This window comes from Pygocentrus nattereri, chromosome 8, assembly GCF_015220715.1.
Source record: "Pygocentrus nattereri isolate fPygNat1 chromosome 8, fPygNat1.pri, whole genome shotgun sequence".
Classification (NCBI taxonomy): domain Eukaryota; kingdom Metazoa; phylum Chordata; class Actinopteri; order Characiformes; family Serrasalmidae; genus Pygocentrus; species Pygocentrus nattereri.
Window position 1 is genome coordinate 9,099,148 of NC_051218.1, and position 24,761 is coordinate 9,123,908.

General features: G+C 38.7%; 1 protein-coding gene across 1 annotated transcript in view; it reads right to left on the reverse strand.

The window, feature by feature from the left end:
• galnt18a (UDP-N-acetyl-alpha-D-galactosamine:polypeptide N-acetylgalactosaminyltransferase 18a) overlaps nt 1-24,761 on the reverse strand; it is a 123,968-nt gene that overhangs the window by 51,545 nt on the left and 47,662 nt on the right. Inside the window, exons 2-4 of the mRNA XM_017717674.2 lie at nt 17,930-18,125; nt 14,469-14,635; nt 246-429 (exon numbers count right to left, since the gene is read on the reverse strand). Coding sequence (XP_017573163.1) covers nt 246-429; nt 14,469-14,635; nt 17,930-18,125 — 547 coding nt within the window. The remainder of the gene's footprint in view (nt 1-245; nt 430-14,468; nt 14,636-17,929; nt 18,126-24,761) is intronic.

A 24,761-nucleotide genomic window follows, 5' to 3' on the forward strand; every position in this document is an offset into this window, starting at 1 on the left:
AACATGCTAAAGTCTAAATTTATGCTGTTATTAATGAACAGGGTGAAGCCTTTTCCCACAGAATGAGAGTCCAGCACTGTAAAGTAATGAAGTATTCCAGGAAAAAAACTTCTTCAGTTATACTACAGTCAGTTAATATGTGGTATACTGGTTGTTGTCCAGTTGAATGAAGTGAAATTTTTTTTGAAACACTTAAAAATCACTGGCCTGTTGATCTGCAGGGTAAGTAAAATATCTCTACTCACCACCCCACATTAAACTCCACATGGGCATCAAACAGGGCCACTACAGGTGCGGATGCAGCCCTCCAGCCACTCACACGGGCCCGGATTAGGCCTTCCTGCCTGGTGTGGCGGACCACCTTAATGAAGTCAGGATGGCGCTGATTAGTCTCCTCAACAAACCTCTGCAGATTCTCCCTCAGCTCATCTAGGAGAAAGAGAGAGAGAGAGAGAATTAAAAATTAAGAAATGATAAAAATAGCAAAAAAGAATAATAAATAAAAGAAAAAACATGAAAGAAAAATAAAGTAAAAAAGTAAGAAACAGAGAAAGCAAAAGAAAGAAAGAAAGAAAGAGATGACTTAAAAAGAAAGACAAATGAATAAAAAGAACAAATAATTAAAATAAATAAAGAAGAAAATACACAAAAAGAAAGAAAAATAATTACCAAGCAAGATAGAAAAATAAAAGAAAAAAGACAAATGAATGAATTTAAAAAGTAAGAAATAGAGAAAGCAAAAGAAAGAAAGAAAGAACGGGAGGATTTACAAATAAAAAAGAAAAAATAACTAAAAGAAAAATAAGAAATATGCATAAAGAAAGAATTAAGAAACACAGAAAGCCAGTCAGCCGAGTCTCAGACAGAGTGAATGAAGATCCACCTCGGCTCTCAGATTCTTGCTGAAAATTTGCAGTGCTTGAACACTTATGAAAGGTGACAGAGTGAAGGAGTGAGGCGTGAGGAGTGAAGGAGTCTGGCCTGAGCACTTTTATTACATTCTAATCTAAATTCACCCACGCGCTCCTCACTGCACCGGAGGACTGTTTACTCCAATAAATCACATCACTCACTGCTATTTGGCTTTTTATTGGTGTCTGGGTGAAGGCCAGCGATTGCTGCTCTCCCATCTGCCTGCTGAGCTGTGTGTTTACTAGCTGGGTGGTCGTCCCCTCACACTGCGATGGTGAGCAGACGGTGTGACCTGGGGAGCTGCCCAGAGACTTGAGTGAAGTGGAACGTCCAGCAAGAAAGTTAAATGCCCACACCGCACTGCGGTGACATTAACAACATTGGCCGCAAATGAAGCCACAGTCTGCTCTAAAACCCCAACCTCCATCCCACAACACCTGCTCCAGAGCCTTGCTTCGCCAAAGTTAGGCCTGATCCCATTTCATCCGTTGTCCCTACCACTTAGCCCTCAGCCCTCCGTTTTGCGGATTCAAGCCTAGGGGTAGGGTGTGCTGATTTCTGATGCAAACGGAGGTTTTTCAGAGGAAAACTCTAAACAGAGTGTTATGAGAAAAAAAGAAGAACTGGCAAGATGGCAGCGCAGGTGACCAAAGCAAATGTGAATAATTCTCAGTTTAAAAATTCTTTCATTTATGATTATCAAACAAAATATCAGTCAGAAGACTGCCAAATGCTCTGTTATGAATAATCTGAGTAGTAAGTAAAATAAAATAAATGACTTGGTCATTTATTCATTTGTAAAATGGACAGCTGTAGAAGTTGGGTAAAAGCAATTAAAGATCGCTGTAGTGTTTCGTAGTGCAGACACCGTATGTATGAATGGCCAACGTGTAACTGTAGCAGTCACACTGCAGCATCTCTCATGTCACACAAAATTAGTATTTATTGAAGTAGCTGCCTAATGTTCCATATAACAAAAACAACTGTGCTTCTGTTATTAAACTGGTGCCATGATTAATGCACAACATAAATCTCCCACAGGAATCACACTGTTCATTTTGAATTTGGAGTAAACCTCAGTCCCCCAGCATTAAAATGTTCCTGCTAGCTTCCAAATCACTCCTACAGCCCAATATTACAACAGACAATAAAGAGTCCACACTCTAAAAGCATCAAACCCAGTATTACAACAGACAATAAAGAACCTGCACTCTAAAAGGATTGTTCCCAATATTACAGGAAAATAAAGAACTTACACTCTTAAAGAATCAATATCAATCTTTCAGCACTCTAGAGTCTACACCACAGGCACAGCGGGGAAAAATCAGACCAGGCATTTGCTTTACAGTAGGAAATTTGCTTTACATTCTGGAAATGGAAAAACAAAAACTGTCATACCTTAAAATCACTAAGAATTCTGTTATTTCTGTTTATTCCAATATTAGCATTATTCTAAGCAAATAAATGTTTATTCTATCTATCTATCTATCTATCTATCTATCTATCTATCTATCTATCTATCTATCTACACATACACACTATATTGCCAAAAGTATTTACTCATCTGTCTGTATTTTTGACCGTTCTTCCAGAAGTGCATTTGTGAGGTCAGACACTGATGCTGGACGAGAAGGCCTGGCTCGCAGTCTCCTCTCTATTTCATCCCACAGGTGTTCTATTAGGGTGAGGCGCTTGGTGATGTAAGGCTTGAATGCAGCTGCTCGGGCATAGAAACCCATTCCATGAAGCTCTCTATGCTGTTCTTGAGCTAATCTGAAGGCCACATGAAGTTTGGAGGTTGACTCTGCAGAAAGTTGGTGACCTCTGCGCAATATGCACCTCAGCATCCGCTGACCTCGCTCTGTCAATTTCACAACTGGACTTGTTACACAGATGGCATCCTATCACGGTACCATGCTGGAATTCACAGCTCCTGAGAGCGACCTGGCTTTACAATGTTTAACAACTGGAGCAAGTCTAAAATATTTTACTAAACAATATATAGACACTAACGTGAATAAGATAAAAGATGCACGCGTAAGCATCCTGCAGCTTCTTGTCCAAATTTCTCAAGTAACAGGTCTCATTTGTGCACCCCGTAAATTCATGCTTATATCTACAATATCATCAGACTCTGCTGGGGTTTGTTAAACATGACAAGATGTTCATGTTATTAGCTGAGAAGCTGCTTGTTGTGAGGACCAGGCCGTGAGATCACAGTATCGTCTAATGCAGCTGACCGAAGGAAGCATTGTGTGAAGAAACAGATGCACGGCAAGCGAGCTGGTGTCCCTGTTAGGCTAATAGTTAAGTCTGCTCCTTCCACACATCAACATATTTGACCTTTCCTTGGAAACAAGCTGGACCTGTCGTGTTTCTATTTTCACTGAAACATGACTGAAACATCCCTTACTCAGCCATTTCAGCTAAACAGGATAACCTTTACATGTTTTGCACTGTTTGAATCCTGCCTTACATTCCCTAAACTCAAGACTTCAGAATTCTAGGTAGCACTATAAAAGCATGTCTTAATTTATGTTCACTGCATGATGCTGTGCTACACTTGCTCTCCCCATCACTGTCATCATCACCACCAGTAACTCACAGAAGGCCAGTTAATACAGAACTTTGTGTCCTCTTTCAGTTCTCTTTCTCTTCTTACCATGAGATTTCTCTGCACCACCTTTTCTGTTTTCTTTCTGTGTCAAACTTGCCTACTCTGTCAACCCAGGAGATGGAGAAGTGAAACTTGTCAATATTGTGCTTAACCATTCACATTCAAAGAAGAGGCAGGAGGCATCACATCTCAAGAGTAGTGGTAGATTGCCTATGTGGGTCAGAACGAAAGGGAGAGATGTAGAGAGATGCACTTTCCAGCCCACACAGACTAAAATTGACCAGCTCTCCGGGAATATTTCAGAACTTTACGATCTGCCCCGAGTCTTCACTCTTACAAACATCATTACAGCATGTGCTCTAGAGCTGATACTCTAAACATCTCAGAAAAATCGAATATCTCTATACTTTAAAGCAGGGTTGTAACTAAGGGTTGTTACTAAACTGCTGCAAAAATAATCTTTTAATTGGGAAATATAATTTAGAAATAAGAATAATATGAGAACTGATTCATCTCAAAATCAGAAAACATTTAGCCGTGTGCAGTCAGACACCACATTTCATTTATTTAATTTCAAGTAAAAAAGGCCATTAAGTAAAAGCTTTTTATTTTTCAGCTAAAGGAAAAAAGCAGGAAATATATTTAACAAAAAATTACACAGAAATCAACACTCAACAACAAAATATATATGTTTGTCAGTATTTCATGTGCCACTCTTTGCCTGTTCACAGCTTACATTCTTTTCAGGAGAATTGCGACCAGTTTTTCAAGAAAATCTGCAGGGAAAAAGTTCAGTCTTAGAAGCTGGTCGCATTTTTTGCATCTCACAATCCAAGAGATCTCAATTGCAAACTTGGACTCACCCGTCTATAAAAACACCACATCTCAGATGTCTCTTTTCTCAGTGAGGGCTTCTTGAGAGATACCCATCTTTTCCAACTCATAGTGCCTCTGGTTGTTGTGGAGCTTGATTTTTTTCCTTTAAGCTTTAATATTGTTTACAGGGCCCTCCACAAATATTGGCATCCCTGGTAAACATGAGCAAAACAGTCTGTAAAATATTTATTTTCTATCTTTTTGATATAAACTTTATTTGTACAATGTTTGAAAGAAAAAGCTGTTTTAATGAAATAATATTTTCTCTTATCTATGTGTGTCACAACTGGAAATCTAACCCCCAGATATTCTTATTTGTGAAATCTAAAAATATACTTCCATTCTTATGTTTTTAACTTCACTTTAGCAGTTAGAACACATAAATGATCAGCAATGACTTCCTATTTCACTGGGGCATAAATATGAGGTGACACAAATTCCCTCAGTCATCCATCACTATGAGAAAGACCAGAGAATACTGCAATTATGTATTCTTTACAGTATACTGTAACGATGAGAGACAACAGGTTGTTGATGAGCACAAATCAGGAAATGTCTACAAGAAAAGAGCTAAAAAGTTTTTAAAATGCCCATTTCCATTTTCAGGGCAATAATAAATAAATTTAAAGCAATTATCAATTTGCCAGGAACAGAATGCATATCTACACTGACCCCAAGACATTAGTTAGGTGTTGGGGTCAGAAGGTCTCCCAAATTAGTCTAATATGTCAAGAACCAACAAACTCAAGTGGCTAAAGTATATCACACATTACTGTAACTTTCAGTGGGACCGCGTTCTGTGGGCAGATGTGACCAAATTAGAGTTATTTGGCAACAAATACCAGAGGCGAGTTTGGTGTAGACAAAGATAGCCAGGCAGAAATTTACCTCATCCCCACGGTGAAGTAGACCATGCTAGACCATGGATGGATGTACCAGCAGATATTAAAATAGAACCTGACTGGCTCAGCCAGGAAACTTAAACTGGACCTAGACTGGATCTTCCAGCAGGACAGTGATCCAGAGCACACTCAAAATCAACCCAAAACCGGTTCACTCAACCCAGAATAACGGTTTTGCCATGACCGTCCCAGCCTGTTGACCTAAACCCCATTGAAAACCTGTGGGATGAGCTGAAGAGAAGAATGCACAAAATGGACCTCAGAATCTGAATCTCAAAGGGAGGCTACACAGTGTATTAAATGAAAGGGTGCCAACAACTGCCGCACACATAGATTTGAGAAAAATATGTATTTTTTTGATAAAATTTTCTTTCAATCATTGAACTCCAGTTTTAGAAGCTCCATTTTATTTTACTTTCTCCTTCTTCAGGTAGATTTTATATATATTTTATATATACATGTCTCCTGAAAAATAAATAACTTCTGGCTATACACATAAATTCTGGCTATAAATAAGTAAGTACACATAAAATAAAAATGTAGTCTCTTTTGCACAGCAATGTATATGTAATATATGTTCTCTCATTAGGTGACGGGGTGTGGGGATACAAAGTTTTCCTAACCCCATGTCTGCCTGTAAACCTCTCTTTGGCCTGCTGCAGTGTCTGTATGCTTAAAATGATACCTGATGCTATTGGCCTACACTTTTAAATAGGACTGCTAGGATAATGAGGTTCAGCATGTAACAGTTTCTGTTTTTCAACAATAAAACTAACAAATTCAGTTTCTAACTATTGCATCAGAAGCACATGCATGAAGGTGCATTAACTGTACATGTCTTATCTCTGGATGACGGTAACACAGGAACACAGATGAATACAGAATATGAATTTAACATAGTTGAAAGCATTCGGTACACAGCCTTATCGTCCTCTGTAATAAAACAGCAAGATATAAACATGACTCATTATACAATATTGACAAACTAAATTACCTCCAGATCTGCACAGCCATTGACTCGACCTAATCTGGGCTTTCTGACTTGTTTACCTGTGGTGCAGAGGGACTGTTTATTCACAGGAGGCTGTGTGGTGAGCTGAAATCAGTCATCTAATAGAAAGCTGCATGTGTTTATTGGTCTGAGAAGTGGCTTCACTAAGAGCACCTGAGCTTTTCCTCTCAGCAGTGGGCGATACCACAGATTTCACAGATACCAAACAACACAAGGCTTGTATTTCAATACCACGCCAATAGTGGCATGTTGAAATCTTCTTGTGCTCATGCAAAAGGGAAGCTATTGTGTTTTCTACAGTTGTAGAATCGATCAGGTGTTTGAAAGCCTCTGCACTAATATCAAGTAAATTGCCTATTATACTGGTTAATGGAGTGAAATAACAATGCATCAATATATCACACAATATCAATAACCTATAATAACAGTAGATGACTCACTCCGCCTCTGACTGTGTTTGTTAGTGTACGAGAATCAGAGGTAGAAGGCAGACTGCAAAGATCATCCTATTTCTCACAATTATTTTCTGCAGTTAGGCAATACGGCACAACTATATTATCATGGGGCTGTTCACATCTTGCATAAATGTGTGTCGTGTCTGGATTGTATCTGGATATGCAGTCCCATTTCCAAAAAAAAGTTGGAATGCTGTATACAGTGCTATGCAAATCATGTAAACCACATTTTTAAAGGAAAAGACAACATATCAGATGTTGAAACAGGCATTTTTATTGTTTTTAAAAATAAAAAAAAAGCCTATTTTGAATTTGATGCCAACAACATGCTTCAAAAAAGTTGGGAAAAGAGCATCTTTATCAGTGCTTTATCACCTCTTCTTTTAACAACACTGTAAGCGTTTGGAAACTGAGGAGACCAATTGCTATAGTTTGAAAGTGATTTGTTTTCCCATTCTTTTTTGAGGATTTCAGCTGCTCAACAGTTTGGGGTCTCCTTTGTCATATGTTTTATTTCATAATGTGCCAAATGTTTTTAGTGTTGACAGGTCTAGACTGCAGACAGGTCAGTTTAGCACCCAGATTCTTCTTTTGCTGTTGTAATATTTGCAGAATGTGGTTTGACATTGTCTTGCTGAAATAATAAAGGCCTTCTCTGAAAAAGAAGCCGTCTGGATGGCAGCATGTCAAAACATGTATATACTGCTCAGCATTATTGGTGCCTTCACAGATGTGCATGTTACCCATGCCATGTGCACTAATGCCCCCTTATACCATCATGCATACTAGTTTTTAAACTGTGCAAAGATAACCCGCTGAGTGGTCTAGCCTGGAGCACACAGTGTCCATGATTTCCAAAAAAATTGGACTGAAAGTGTTTATTTATCAGACCACAAAACACTTTTCCACTTGCCCTTGGGCCATTTTAAATGAGCTTGGGCCCAGAGAAGGTGGCAGCATTTCTGGATCCTGTTTATGCGCAATTTCTACTTTGCATTTTAACTTGCATTTGTGGATGCAGCGACAAACTATGTTCACATAAAGTGGTCTTCAGAAGTGTCCCTGAGCCCATGCAGTAATTTCCTCTACAGAATCAAGTCTGTTTTTAATCCAGTACTGCCTGAGGGGCCAAAGATCACAGCCAGCGAATACTTGTTTTCAAAATTGACATATAATTTTTCAAAAAACAATACAATTTTTCAGTTTCAACATCTGATATGTTGTCTTTGTACTATTTTAAATGAAATATAAGTGTCACGTTCTGAACGGGTGGGGAGGCAAGATGCCTGGGGCAAGGGTTAAGGTAGAGAGCAGATTTATTCTTTACACACAACTTATATGGCTTTTCAGCCTGTCACATTGTCTTGCGGTCCTCCGTTTGGTTCCCTCTCGCACCTTGCCCTCTCCTTCTCTCTCGAAGCTCTGCTGCCTACTGAAGGGAGAGATGACCATAAGTAGGCTGGCACAAACAAGGCACAGGTGAGCCATCATCAGCTACTTAACCCGCTGGTTCAACCGGACCGGCCACGCCCCCTTCTCCACAATAGTGTTTAAATCACTTGCACATCATTGCATTTTGTTTTTGTTTACATTTTGCACAGCGTCCCAACTTTTTTGGAAATGCAGTTGTACTTTGGTTGGCTTTTATGTAGACTTTTTCATGTGACCAGTACTTCAGTACAAACATCATCCCTGCTTCACTTCCACTTACTTTTAGCCCCATTATAGTACTATTCAACAAGCCTGGCTTGGATGCTTTTACCTCAGTGTGTAGTAAGTCACCACTTGGCGGACTCATGTCCGCTTACATACTTGTAAGCAAATCAAGAAAAAACATTTCATTTACACTTGTATCAAATGATTATTAAAAGATTTATCTCCAGCTACCTCTAAAGTGATCCAATCATAACCTGATCACAATATGTCCTAGATGCAGTCAAGTATAATCCAACCATGATTTTATCACCGAAACAACATGATGCGAGGTGTCAACAGCATTTGAAGACATTTTCACTTCAACAATATGTATCACAATATTCCATGTCTCTGAGGTTTGATACGTTGGAATAGACAGACTGCAGAAATGAGTGGGACAATTTTGGGTCTTTTCTAAACAGTTCAGATGACGCACATTCTCTGAGTCATCACAAGTTAAGCTTTTTTTTTTATCAAAATCATTTGGGAAAGCACTTGTGAATAACAGAGGGGAGAGAGAGAGAGAGAGAGAGAGAGAGAGGGAGAGAGATATTCATTTTTGGAATTTTGGCATTACAACCCTTTTTTTGTCCTCAATCCTACTGAGGTTTCAGCAGTTGAGTGGTGTTGATTAAAACACTAAACTTAGAAGAACAGAGTATATTTACACCTTAATAATTCCACATGCATCAAATGAGGGGCTATATTTGTAACCCTCAAAGTTGCTTGTAGTTCCAAGTAACTCCAAGTCTCTCCTTCAGAGGGGTGGAAAAATATAGTCGGGTTACAAGATTGAGGTAGAACTTCTCTTTTATTTCCCACCGAATGGCTATGGACAGTACAATTAGCAACAGCACTACTAACACACCTTCTCTCTCTCTCTCTGTGTCTCCCTGGGGTGTCCCCGTGTCCGTGTGTGAGTGTGTGTCCCTCTTAATTGGTCCCCCCCCTCTCAGTAAGTCAGTACATAGGGATTAAATATCAGAGTTGTAATATTAACTACTTAACAATTGTTTTTAACAGATTCACGAGAATATGCATCATCTCACATTTTTAACTGTACATATTTTAAACTATACATTTTAAACTATACAATGAACAATGAATAATAATAATGAATGAAAACGATAAACAACTTCTTGCCCTCTTCTATGCACAGAGACACGTAACTGCACAAGTGAAACTGAACGTATTTTCCTTTTAACTGAGTGGTCAGCTCACAGTGAATATGTAAACATTACTGATACCTTTAGCCAATCAGCCAATGTGACATCTGGGTTTTTGGAACTTTGAATTGGATGGAAGCAAGTGATTATTCAAGTGAATTGGCTTTTTCATCAGGTAAATTCAAATTAAATATCAATATTTTCATGTGAAGATCGATTCTCAAATGGAATCAGAACCAGAATCGGAAGCACTGATTCATCACAACTGCTCTTCATATACTTATCAGAGCAGCCACTGTTAGTGAGGCATGAGCATTCTACTCTGAAGCATGTAGTGTAAAACAGCTTTACAAGCTCAAAACCACAAACTAGTCTAGTACATGATTTGCCTCTCTGGAGACTCACAAGGCAAGCAGACATTTTTCAGTGTCTGCTCTCTGATGTGAAAGGAAAAGAAATCCCAATACATGGACAAAAACTCCCAATACAAGTAAATATGAGCGAGCAAAACATGTGAAGGTCAGCAGAGTGTAAATCACTGGAGCAAAGTGCTGTCTGAGGAACACAGCAGAAAAGGTCTGAAACCTTGTGGCTGACAGGGCTGTATTTTCTCTGCTCAACAGCTCAATCAGTGTAATAACAGTCTGTTCACTGCTCATACACCCGGCACAAAGCACTACTGCGCTACATCTTCAGTGCGTTTAGTAATACACCCCAAACCCCCACAACACTCGCGCTGCATTCTGAAAGCACCTGAACTATTGCCTCCACATACTGCCCTCTTAGAAACCTGAAGCTGTCATCGTTCTGTTATACAAGACAAGACACATAAGTGTGTAATTATATGTAACATGTTATTGCACAGTTAATTAAACAATCATTTGCAATACTGTGCAAAAGACAGAGACCACCTTCTCTTGTCATGAATTTCCAGTGAACACAGCCATTAAGTACAAGTTATTCATTTTTCAGTGTAAGAAGCATCCAAAACTCAGTATAACAAATCTAGCGGCGTTTAATTTGCCCACTCTATATCTTTGTGCATTCTACTGCCACTTCAACTCTTCCATTTCAAAGGAAACTCATCCATTTCAAAGGAAAAAAACAGCTTCCAAAACTGTTAACAATGAGACAATGTGACCCCTAACAACCGTGCAAAGCCTAGTAGACCACCAAAACTGTCCCCATCAGATAAACAGCACCTTCATCTTTGAGAGCGAGAAAATCAAGCTGCTTCATATCTGAAAACATCCACAGGTATTTTTGTCCAACCTGCCACTGTGAGAAGACGACTCAGCTCTATGGGTCTGAAAGGATGTGTAGCTGTTCAAGAAGAACCTCACAGAGAAAAAGAAATGGACAAAAAAGAAGCACATTTGCACAAGAACGCTGGAACTGGGTTGAGATGTGGAGCAGAGTTTTGAGTACTGATGAGTCTCAACATGTAATCGGGATTATTTGGATTGTGAGAAGCAGAAAATGCAAAAGACGTCCTAGACTGAACTGTGTGGAAAACAAATTTCCTGAAAAGAATGGAAAAGCGGACACACTGAGGCTTATGTACAGTTTTCTGTTTAAGGTACAGTGGGGTCCCAAAGTCTGAGAGCATTAGTGAAAATGCTTTACTTTCTAATGTAATGGAAAGATTTTGATTACAAATTCTATTATCAGCATAACAATTTCAATGTAAAGTCAAATCTTTGAAAAATTTACACAAATTTTTGAAATTCTTAGTGTAATGTGCAGGTAAAAACAGAAAATGAGTCTTTACTAGTTAGAACACAATCAATACTCATGGTCATGAAACATGCATGGGTCAAATCCAGCTAGCCAGATACAAAGAAGAACAAACACAATAAAGACAGGAACAGGTAAACACAATGGAAAAGGCCAGAAACATAGTCAGAAACACAGGAAATCAACATAAATAACTAACAAAATAACTACCTTAATAAATAAATAATAATAAATAAATAATAATAATAAATAATGACCACTAAGAGGGCTCTGGGACTTCAAGGAGTTCTCCAAGGAGTCATTTCTTGAGGGATGTGTGACTCTTAGTATTTAACATGTTGCCTCTTTGCTTTAATGACAGCTTGCACTCAAACTTTTACTAAAAATTTTATTAAAATTTTGCACAAAGGCCTAAACACGGTCAGTGTCACAAATTTGCTTAACTATGCTAAGTGACCTAGAAAATGGTGCAGAGTCTTGAATATAACCTCTATATTTTTTCCTCAACTTTTTTCCTTTTCAGAACTTTTCTTTGTTTCTATTTTTTTATTTTTTATTCTAAAATGTTCAAATGAAAAAAAAAACCCCAGATTTTCAACATGGTCTCAGATTCTTGGACTCCAATGTATGTTTTTTCCAGCAGACTATGAGAAGCGCAGCAGCCTCTCTTCTTATCAGCCTTAAATGAATGCTGTCTATCCTCCAGGAACACCAGTTCTACTTCTGAACAAACCTCTCCTTCCTCCTTTTTTGTTTTCATAGCATGGTTATTCCGATAGTAGGGCTGTATGGTTATATTTCTTGCACCCTGCTCCCACAGAGATGCCATACACAGATATTATCCCACAACCTGCAGCAGTGAGGAATGTTTTCAGATGTTAACAAAGGGGCTTAAATGTCTATAGTGGAGCTATTTTTGAACAAATGTGTAATATTTAGCACATAAAAAGTGAATGTGTCTATTGATTTGTTAAATCTATTTTCTGCCAATTATCACAAGCAGCATTCATCAAAGGCTGTGTAGAAAATGCATTTCCCTGACCACAAAGTATCAAGCCGTGCTGCTTCTCAGTTAAAACCACGTTGAAGACCTAAAAAATGCACGTACATTAGAGCTGTGTAAGACACTGTAAGATGGAATTTAAGGCATTATAAAACGGTTATTTCACATAAGTAGTCCAAAAAATTTACAATTTACATATGTCTACATTTTTTTAAAGTGTATAATATTTTGCCCATATAAAAATGATGCATCATTTTGAAGTACCTGGTAGACAAATGATCATAATATAAATAATAACTAAATCCTTAGGTAGATTAAAGAAAACCTTGCATCAAAAGTCAATATTAAGCTAGGGCTGGTAACTTCTTATAGTTCTATCAAGGAAAAATGTTCAATAAATTTTTCATATAATACGCCATTCTCAAACATTCTAGCGAAAGCCCTGGTGGCATTTTCTACTGCAAGGAAAGTGACATTATTCTGCTGTCGTCTGGAGAGGACGCACTTCCGAGTTTAACATGATTAGAGAGGGAGGGGGCGACGAGTATAAAAAAAAGGGTTGCCAAATATACTTTAGCAATGGATGAAATGTAGAGTTATAGATTCCCTGTCTGAGTGACTGGAGTTCTTTTCTCCTGTGACCAAGTGCGAGTGACAAGATAAGTGGCGTAACTGTACTGGCTTTGAGTGAACTCCCCTCTTTCCGTACATCCTTACCAGCTTTAGCAGCGTTAAATCACGTCTGCTCCTCACAACTAAAGCGCTCGGTCATATTTTAGTGTTAATGCATTCCTGAGCAACAGTAGTGAAAGAAAGAAGTGAGTTCATGCAAAGTTACAGCCCTGATTCAAATGAAAGTAAACTGAAGAAGCTGTGAGGTATTGGAAAGCGGGAGAGTGCCATCTTTCCAGGCTAGCTGTTTTTAGCAGCTGGCTAACTTGAAGCAGCGCTCCGTTACTCACACAACACAGCGAATTGATGATACTGTAGATCAAAGAAGACACAAAAGCACACCTAAAAAGAGGAATCTGTTTGTCTGGTGTTGATATATCGCAGTTCACCCCACAAATTATTATGGAGATATCAAGTTGTGTGCTAGCTGGTGTTTGAATATATGGATGCGGTAGGAGTGATGGTAGTAAGGTGGTGCAATTTATAACTTTAACGATTTATAACTGTAACTATCACAAAAACTGCGGCTTAGCTTTTCCAGCTGATAAAAACAGCTAACCAGAAATTTCTCCCAGTATCCCGTGACAGATTTGTGAAATGTTCCACTGTTTGGTGAGTGTTTGTCGTGTTCTGACCTTAAAGGATAGTTTAAAACAGCAATTAACCATCCAGGAGAGAAAAAAAAATCAGCTTTCAAATGCTAAAGAAATAATGATTTGACATTTATCGCAATATGTGTCAATATCGAACGATTTAAATGTTTTTTACTGTGATAAAATTTTTGCCCATATCTACCAGCTCTATATTAAGCACACTATAAAATGATCATTTAAAAAAAAAGGTCAAAAAACACAATAATATTTATCCTCTACTTCCTCACAAATGTGATACTGACAAAAGTTTGGAATCTGTATTCAACTGAATTTTTCCACTTATTTCAATGGGCTATGACTGAGAAGTAATCCATTTATATTCACACCACGCTTTTGTAATTGCCTGAACTGAAACTTTTAAGGGTTATAGTCTGTCATCTTGTTAGAGTGGCACAATTAGAAATCTATTTAAAAAGTCAAGCTGCTTGTTGCTCACTATATAATTAAGCACTGGGGTGTATGCTCCATATGCAAATTCCATAGCAACCAAACACAGCATTTGTTAGTGTAGGGTAGCACAGAGAATGCAAATATACATGTGCAACCTGAATCGCTATGCAGCCAACACAACACTTTCTCTGCTACCAGTGTCATTTAATACAAAAACACTGCAACAGCAGACACATCTACACATGCTTATAATGCCCGCAATGTAGCACCTGTCAGACAGACAAGCAGCCCTATGGCATAGTAATGAGCGCTCAGTGTGACTGCGCATATATGCCCCCCTCTCTCTAGCGTCCTGCAGGACGCTTGGCTGATACGCACCATTGTTGCTGTTGTCGTCAACCAGGATGATCTCTTTCAGGAGGTGGGAGGGGGTCCTGCGCATGGCCGAGTGAATGGACCTCAGGATAACGGACAAGGCCTCGTTCACAAAGATGAAGATGATGCTGACTTGGGGAAGGTTGGCGTGGTAGGAGATGTTTCTGCACCTGGAGAGGAAAAAAAGAACAGGGTCTGAGCAGCCTCTTCATTCTGGGCCCTTAGAGGTGTAGACTTTAATTAGAAAAACATGATAGCAAGGATATCACCAAAAGCTGCACATCAGCTTAATGAACAATAACAGTTCTCTCAGAATGTGAAATTTACATTTTTACAGTCCTTCCACTGAACAGCATCACATAACAGACATGAGGTCTTCTTAAAGTCTATCTGAATTGACCTATACCCTGTTTACCAAATTTAGCACAATTTATCACACCATATTTAACATTTAACGTAAAAGAAAACATTTCTGAATTCTCATAATCGTCAAAACGTATTCTGACTGTCGATTATGTCACCATGCACCACTGGGCAGGAAAAAGTTTAAGTCTTAGTTCAGCACAGTCTGGGTTTTAGGTCAGCACAGTTGGGGTCTTAGTTCAGGACATTTTTGAGCTTTAGTCCATCACACTTCAGGTCTGTGTCAGTTCTACACAGTTTGGGTTTTAATACAGCACAGCTTGGGTTTTAGTTCAGCACAGCTTGGGTCTTAGTTAAGTACAGTTTAGGTCTGGGTTCATCACAATTTGGGTCTCAGTTCAGCACAGTTTGGATCTTAGTTCAACTCAGTTTGAGTCTTAGTCCAGCACAGCTTGGGTCTTAGTTAAACACAGTTTGGGTCTTACTTCAGCACGGCTCGGGATTTAGTTAAGCACAGTTTGGGTCTTAGGTTCAGCACAATTTGAATCTTGGGTCAGCATAGTTTGGGTATTAGGTCAGCAAAGTTTGGGCCCAAGACCCAAATTGTGCTGGACTAAGGCCTTTCAGGACTGGAACTGATGACTGCTGGCCTAAAGCCAGAGGTAAAATGAGCGGAGCCATTTGCCTGGAATCTCAGACACCCACTAAGAGCACTAGAGAGTGGGCACGTTTTCTGCTCAGAGCAAGCTGAAAGCTTTTTTCCAGCTGTCTCCCAGACTGCCCCTGCTCCAGCTCTCTGCCAGCCTTTCGCCTGATATAAAAAAGAAATCCCAGCTGGTGGGAATTAATATATTTTCATTTGTTTCTCCTACATCTTAAACTCAGAACTGCGCTCTTGCGATTTTTCATTAATGTCACTGGAGATGAATTTAATTTGCTCAACATGGTGGAGATTCCTGCATACAAATCGAGGGGCACAAAGGAAGAGAAAAAGAAGCAGAGAAGTAGCACTAGCACAGCGGTCAGGGTGAAAACCATAGCTGTGAACCAAGTGGCTATGGGTTTGGTTCTAGCTGATAACATGCAGCTATTTCATACTGTTCCCTTGAGCAACATACTTAATCCCAAGTTACTCCAAGGGCACCATCCATGTCACTGGTATCTGTAAGTTAGTTTGAGCAGTAGTGACAGTAGAAAAGAGAGATGGTTTAACATCTTCACATTACATGAATTGAAGCTCAGACCTGGGAGATGCACTTTCTTGGTTCCCACAACTTCAGTTTGTTCTTAGATCAGATGCCTGTAGAGCTGCCACTATCACATATATTAGTATACAAACAATTACTCATTACTTTAATAATTCATCAAATAACAGTTTTTTTAAAAGGCCACATGATAAAGGTTGACTTATCTGAAAAAGAACAAACCTTTCAATCGTAGGTATTCAAAGATTCAAAAATGCCTAACTAGAAAAAAAAGAACGTGGGAAGCCTTTAAAAGATTTCACTAAAAATGCATGAAAGTAAAAAAATACATATACATGGCTATGTCCAGCACACTATTCTATTTCTTGACCAGTAGAAGAATTAAATATGTGTTATCATCAAGCAAACCAAGGTGAAAAAAGCTTACAGTATGAATAGCCTTGGTCAGAGACTGTATCACTCTGTCCTTTAACCAACTTTTACTGCATCATCAATGACACCAGAAAAGCTGTGGCACAAAGCAAAAGCCCATCACAGCACAAAGGTTGAAGTGCTCTATGCCTTTACCATGAAACATCACACATCATTAGGCAGAGAGGGTGCATCATACATAAAAACTTTCACTAACAGCTTTTATGTGCTTGCAGGAAACAGCAAAAAAGCAAGCTGTGCAGAAATATGAGGTTGAGAAATGTGGATATCATTCTGTTCTATAGCAAGAAATAGATGAAACAGGTAAGTGTTGAGAGTTATAGAAACCCAACATTTGAAAATATGAGAAGGCTTCTGATAACTCAGCAGCTAGTTTGGAAGTCCAAAGACTTTTTACCCTCTCAAGATACTAGATCATCTGAGCATTTAATTCCAATCCAGCTCCTGAACTAGGAATTCACTTCCTGCAGTGAATATCAGCCAGAAGGGCAAACTGGGGCTAGTATTGGGCTAAAGTTTGATGTAGAGAGCCCTGCTTTAAATGTGGCTTTTACAGATCCAGTGTTTCTGCCTTTCTGTTTGTATGTGACCAACATCTGTCATTAGAATGAACAGAGTGGCCTGAAAGTACCTGCAAGCAAATCTGACGGTCAGTTTTCCAGAGAGTAGAGCAGGGTCATATATTAGTTATATGTTTATATATTAACCATATTACTAAGTGAGTGTTCGAAGAATCAGTGTGTTTGACAAATCAGTGTTTCATTAATCAGTAAGCGTTTTGTGAATCAGTGAATATTTGATAAATCAGTGTTTGATACATCAGTGAGTTTTTGATGAATCAGTGAGTGTTTGATGAAACACAGATTTTTTAATGAATCTGAATGTTTTATGGATCAGTGAGCGTTCAATTAATCTGTGAATGTTTGGTGAATCAGTGAGCATTTGATGAATCGGTGTTTGATAAAGCAGTGAGTGTTTAATGAACCAGTGAGTGTTTGATGAATCAGTGAGTGATGAATCTGTGAATGTTATATGAATCAGTGAATGTTTGGTGAATCTGTGAATGTTTAATGAATCAGTGAGTGTCCAATGAACATGTGAATGTTTTATGAATCAGTGAATGTCTGATGAATCTGTGAATGTGTAATGAATCAGTGAGCGTTTGATGAATCAGTGTTTGATGAATCAGTGTTTGATGAATCAGTGTTTGATGAATCAGTGAATGCTTGGTGAATCTGAATGTTCAATGAATCAGTGAGTGTCCAATGAACATGTGAATGTTTTATGAATCAGTGAATGTCTGATGAATCTGTGAATGTTTAATGAATCAGTGAGTGTTTGATGAATCAGTGTTTGATGAATCAGTGAGTGATGAATCTGTGAATGATCAGTGAATCTATGAATGTTAAATGAATCAGTGAGTGTTTGATGAATGAGTGATTTTTCAAAGTGAGGAACTATTACCCATCTGGTCTGAGATCAGGAATGGCTCTGTCTAGAGAGAGGCGGTCACTGAGGTATCCATTATAACCGTAATATTGGAACTTCTGCAGGGCCACCCGGCGGCTCTCCGGGCCCAGGTCATGACCCCAGCGGGCGAACAGACGAGAATCAGAGAGTGAGAGGCCCGCTGTGTCCTCCCCATCCTTCAGGGGCATCTCTGTGGAGGAGAGAAAGCAGAGTAGATGCAATTAGCCTATGGGGTTTTGCGTGGGGGGCTGTCACTGACTTTATGTTTCTGAAGAATCTGACAGTGAGCGCACACAGAGGGCAGCTGTCGCCAACTTGTCTCACACTCTTTATGAAGCGTGACAGAATTTTCACACATATTAACCTACTTTTGATTTGTTTTTAATACATCTGACTGTTTTATTTAAAGAAAGACTGCGTCTACATCTACCAACATGTCGCTAAGGAATGTAATGTTTATCTACAATCTGCTTATAGTGGTGACTAGAGAATATAACATATTGCATTCCAAAATATAATACTGATCATAAAAAATAATGAAATGAAAGAAAGTAGAAGTAAATAAATAAAATACAGAATACAATGAAAGGGGGCTAGGAACAGAGGAAAGTAAAGGGAAAAAGAAAGAGCAAAAGAAAACTGGCCAATAAATAAGGCATTAATGCTCAGAAACCCAGTCTCCTAATATAGACTTCATTTTAAGATTAATTTAAGATTCTCCACAGTTTTAAATATTTAATTTTTTAATTCTTAAACTTCTTTTTCTCTATGTAGGTCTTTCACAGAAAACTACTATATAGTTTTTAAAGGACTGTACATTTGCTGTCTTATATTGTTTTGTTTTGCATCCCAAGTTAAATCTTTGACATTGTTTATTATTTATTGTTTTTTTTTATTGCTGCCTCATCTTCGTGTCGGCTGTTGTGTGTTAGCATAGCGCTGTGATTTTCAGGGAGATAATATTACATTTCTCAGTCAATATCTGGCTGTGATCACAGGAACCTCTGCCCTGCCCCCACTTATAAATCTACTGATAACGATTAATAATGGACATGAAACTGATAGAATTTATAAATATTGTCTTTCCATTTTGTAAGCATGAGCTGAAACTCCAGTCTTGGTTTTACTTCATTAAGCCACACGAGTGAGTCATCCTGTGAGCCACAACATGCGGCTACACAGTGAAAACAGCATCACAAACTCTGCTTTCCATTCTTAAAGCTGCAGTGTGTAAGTTTGAGAGTTTTTAAATTAAACAGTCACAAAAAAGGCAAAGACGAAGGAGGATTCATCGAGCAGGAGGCTTTGTTGCTCCCTCTGGTGCAAATGGAAACTCTCCTAGATGTACAGAAAAAATCTAAATTTTTCAGGTTTTGACAAAATTTGACAATGTCTGTTGACCTATAGGCCACTTGGGTCACAGTGTGTGTGTGTGTTCGTGTGCGTGTGTGTGTGTGTGTGTGTGTGTGTGAGTGTGTGTGTGTGTGTGTGTGTGTGAGTCTGTATGTCTGCCTGTCTGCCCTGCCCTGCCCTGAAGGACTGGTGACCTGTCCAAGGTGTTTCCTGCTTTCTGCCCAGTGACCACTGAGATAAGCTCCAGCACTCCACGCAACCCAGGAGGATATCATTGCTGTCGGAAGAAAACCTTGTATCTCCATTTTTGTCTTTTTTTGACATAATTTGACAGTATCTGTCACTCCTTACAATGTTTGTAAATTTTATGATGAATGGCCTAAAAGAAATTACCCAAAATGACATGGGAAAAATTCTGGTTCCATTCACTTACATTGAAAGTAAAGTATGTTTTTCCTTCTCCTGTAAAGTTACTATTTTGGAGATACAAGGTTTTCTTCCGACAGCAGCAATATGCTGCTTAGATAATGTCTGTGTTGCCCTTTACATTGTGCATAAATTTCATGATGAATGGACCAAAAGAAACGACCCAAAATGACTTGGAGAGAGATCTGGTTCTAATGAACTACATTAAAGGTAAAGTATGTTTTTTCCTTCTCTTGTAAAGTTATCATTTTAGAGAGATTTTGTTCTGACAGAAGCGATATGTTAATTTAACATACCTGCAGTATTAAATTATGAAAATGGACTGAATCAACTACCGTAACAGAATTGTCAGTTAATGTTCTCCTCCAAGCACATTCAGCTGTCCAATGCCACTGTGTTAGCAGTAGTTCGAAAACTTTCCGAAAAACAGTTCGGTGGCACTTCATGTGACTCTAAGGAAGCTCATGCTAACCTTCACCCTCTAGCGCTGGCAGCATCGTGTGATTTGAGGAGACCCAGTAAGCAGTTAAACTGTGGAGAAAATTGGGACAAATGGAAAAAAAGAAAATATTGATATTTCAGTATTTTTGCTCTGGTTTATTGATTTTTCAAAATTGCTTATCGTTCCTGCCCTACGCGTCACTGTGTGCCCATCTAGGAGGCAGTTGGTGGTGGGCTTTCTGAACCAAGTGTAGTTCTAACTGCAAAACTACATTAAAAAAAAGGGAACCAAAATGAAGACCTGCTGAAAGAATGTCTGAAAATGTTATATTTGTTCTTGCACAAAACCACTTTTATGCCACTCAAAACATTTGCTTCCCCTTCATTTTATTTAAACAAAACAAACATTCGAGAGGAACCAAGGTCAATGCTGCACGTTCCACAGGATGAGAACATCTTTTTGCAATGGTTATCGTGACACCGTGTGCTCATTTTCATTAAGCGGAGCTGAGCTTAACTGCATCGTGTTGCTCAGAGTCTTGCATTTTCATGGCTCTGTGTATATCACTGCTGTTGGAACAAAACCTCGTACCTCCAAAGCTGTAACTTTACAGGAGAAGGAAAAAACACTCTGTACTTTTAATGTAAGTTAATGGAACCAGACTTTTGCCCAAGTAACTTTGGGCCCTTTCCTTTGGCCCATCATCATGAAATTTACACATAAAGGGCAAAATATGTTAAAATCATCAAAAATGTAGATATGAGATTTTGTTGTGACAGTGATGTGTAGCCCTGGATTTTCACACTACTACTACTAAGGTGAACTGTCTGCTCCTCTGTTTATATCTGTTTCTCAGCCTTTGTTTCATTTCTTTTGTGTCTTTTTTCCATTGGAAATTTAATATAAATTTGCACATATGTCCACTTGCCTCCAGGCCTCGCATATGACATCACCAACACTTCTTGAACTCTGAGTCACTAAGTTAGCTGTACATTTATTTTGTTCTTTTTTGCTGTGGGACCGCAAACCTTTTCATTTGCACTTTCTTTGCACAGCATCACTGAATCATAATTGGCGAAATGGGATGGTAATTTCCACCTCCACCACCATCAACAGCAAACACTGAAGGACGGCAGAGCCAACGCAACTGCAGCCGCAGTCCGCTCGCTTTACTTCACTGCCGAAACAAGCGCTGAAAGGCTGATGCAGGTAATTAAGGGATGCTAATTAACAGCAGAGGTTATTTAATTCTAGCCTGCGCACTGTGCCAGTACTCAGCTCCATCACCTCTGCAGCTATGGAGCTTCAATCTAACACAGCCTCCAGCTGACCACAAAAGACGACAGAAGACTTATAAATAAGCCGTTCAGTCCTGTATGCACATACAGTCCATTCAAGGTAATATACCCTTAATTTCATTTTTCCTCTCATACATGACTGCTTTCTGTTGAAGCTCACATCACACAGCATTATAAAATCCTCAGTAAATTGAAAATGAAAAGCATTCAGAGCTCTTCCTCTGCGACCTTGGCCAGCACTGCAGCAATTCATAACAGAATGTCAGTCAGTAAATAACTGACTGTCAGAAGTAACTTGGGTTCCAAACCTTTCCACACTGTATGACCCCACTGGAGGTTAGAGGTTGAGTGAAAATGTTCTTTCACTCATTTTATATTGTTCAAGTGTTTTGAGGACACCCTAAGTTTCGTGACAATGTCTATGTTGAAGTGCTACACAAACATAATAAAACATAATTAAGTACAGGTTATATTTCAGTGTTAATGGGGACTTTATATTGAACAAACTACTGAAACACTGAACTAAATTTAAATTTAGTTTAGAAAGCCATACTAAACCATTGCATGTTCTTCTGGGCCCAGGTAAGGCTAATATTTTCCTATGAAGGCTTTCTCACTAGGAAACTATTACTCATTTAGTCATTTTTTGAGAAACAGATCAATTTAAGGTTAGTCTTGGGCTCAGACATGGACCACTGAGAAATCACCATTTAGTCCAAAGTTTAGGCCAGGTGTCACCAACCCAAATGTTAAGAAGAGCCATTCTGTCCTTTCAAGAAAAAACAAAACACATTGGGAGCCTCAACATTTTATATCCATTTTATCATCTTGGCTGTAAGTATGTTTCAGTATGTGCTGATGCGCTAGGCTAAAAAGTAAAATATAAACGAGAACACAGACTTACTTTGCTCCGTTTTAAGCTTTAGCTCAGCTATAGCTGCTATAACGCAATATATAACAGCTATAACCACAAAAGAAGAACAGTCTCTCGAAAAATGTCAATGTTGCTTTTTACGAGGTTGAAGTTGCTTCTCAATCATCAGCTTCTTGTTCGAATTTTTCCATTCCACCTTAAATGGAGGCATCAGAATGCAACTGCTGCACCGTTTAAGGTGAAACAGGACAATCTGAACGAGAAGATGGCTTAAGCCATTTTTAGATTTTGACTTGTTTCTCATTGCAGATTAAATGAGTTGGAGTGCTTCTAAATGCAAAGAAGTCAATTCGTCACCAAATTATCAATGTTCGTCTTAAATCTTTCTCTTTGCCTTTTTGTTAGCTCCTAGCTAGGCAAGATGTATCTGTATTGCTATGTGACCAGCAGTCTGCGTGCTGATCTTCAGGTTCAAAGTTGGCAGAATTAGCAGTTATAGGCTATATTAACTCCAGCGTTTAAGACCATGAACTGAACAATGATCAGCAGTGTATGCTGCTGTATTTTACTGCAAAGGAGAATTATTTTATTTTTACCTAAAAAACCGAATACATCTGTGGAGCCACAACAGGGCACTAAAAGAGCCACATGTTACTGACCCCTGGTTTAGGTCACAACCAGTCACACTGCAATAAATGACATCCTGGCAAGTAAAACCAGCTACAACCTAGTCAATATATCGAGTAGTTCTCATTATGAGATTCGTGTAAGAAAATGTTCAAGTTTACTTGCAACTAACTTTAAACAAATTATCTTATTTCATTAGCAGATCATTTTTCTTTCCTTTAAGTCATTTAAGCATTTTAAATCAAGAAAAAAATATCAGCCAATGGAATAAGATGTAGGTTTGAAATATGGGTCAAAACTACACATCTGCCCAATCCTGTTATTTGTGTATTTAGTTCATAAATTATATGCCAATGCGATATAATTCTACTATGATTGTGCAGACCTAAAAATCACAGCATAAAATGACGAGTAAAAAGTGTCAAGAAAATGGTTGAATAATATCAATCAATATTAATAGTCAATAAAAACAATATTAATCATTTCTTCTTTTCTGCAGTGCACTATAACTAGCAGGCTGTTTTTGTACTGTAACAACACAGGACCTCCAACAACATCTGCAATACTGCAACCAACAGGTGCATTTACTGCGTGTCTTTCTGTAAGCTCGGCAGCACTTCTGAGGCCAGAATGTGAGAGTTTAGCTAAATTTCGGACTGAGGCTATTTTACAAGGCTATTTGCTCAGACTCTCTCCTTCACTTCTCTTACAGTAACACCTATTGATCTGGACGACTATGTCAACCACTTAATTGATGCTGTTACACTGTAGAAAGAGAAGGCGGACAAGTTAAGACAAACCAAAGAGGTTGGAGATTAATAGAGGTGAGACAACAATACAGACCTCAGTATCGACCTAGACAGCTTAAACCTGGTAAAGGGGTTTGGTTTTGCCTTCAAAACCAGAGGAGAGAGAGAGAGAGCGCACTGAAAATCTCTGTGTGGGTAGAGGAAAGAAGAAAAAGAGGAAAAAACAGGGTGTTCATTTTGGGCTGCTTTTGCTTGATGTATAACATCATTGTAGAGCAGAATGTAACATGGAGCAATGAGGAGGCGGACGCGCGTGTGGAGATAAGCGAGATTTATTGAGGGCAAATCCATAATCAGGGTCAAGACAGTCCAGGGTCAGAGAGCCAACACAGAGAGAACGAAGAACAGACATGACAAAAAATGAACACAGGATAAACAGACTACGGAGGCCGGAAGAAAGACCAAACAAAACAATTCAAACAATACAAACATATCAAACAGTACAAAGACCAGCAAACACACAGGGGAAAACACAAGGCTTAAATACAACAGGGATAACAACGGTTCACAAGACACAGGTGGAAAACAGGTGGTAACAATCAGGGGCGGAGTCAGAAATCAAGGGGGCCGGACTGGGAAGGAATCAAAACAAAGAAAGCACATGGAATACTGGGAGGGGCCAATCGTGACACAGGATAACCACAAAAATGCTCAAAATGAACACACAAAGTAAGTACTGCTAGCAAAAAGAGCATAATGCTAATAATGTCCTTTTCCAAACCTATAAAACCTACTTCATCTACTCTAATCATCTCATTTTTGAAGGGCCTAGCTAGCCAGGATCATACCAAAGACATCGCTACGGAGAGAATGACAACTATCAGCCAGCCTACTTCACTCTAGTAAAGTAATAAAAGAACAAAGCCCAATTACCATAAGCTGAAAGATAAAGCACATTAAAATTTTAATAAAAAATATAACGGTTTACCTGCCATTTAATTGCATATCATAGAAAACAGCCAACCACAGTGAATTATATGCTAATTTAATCTAATTC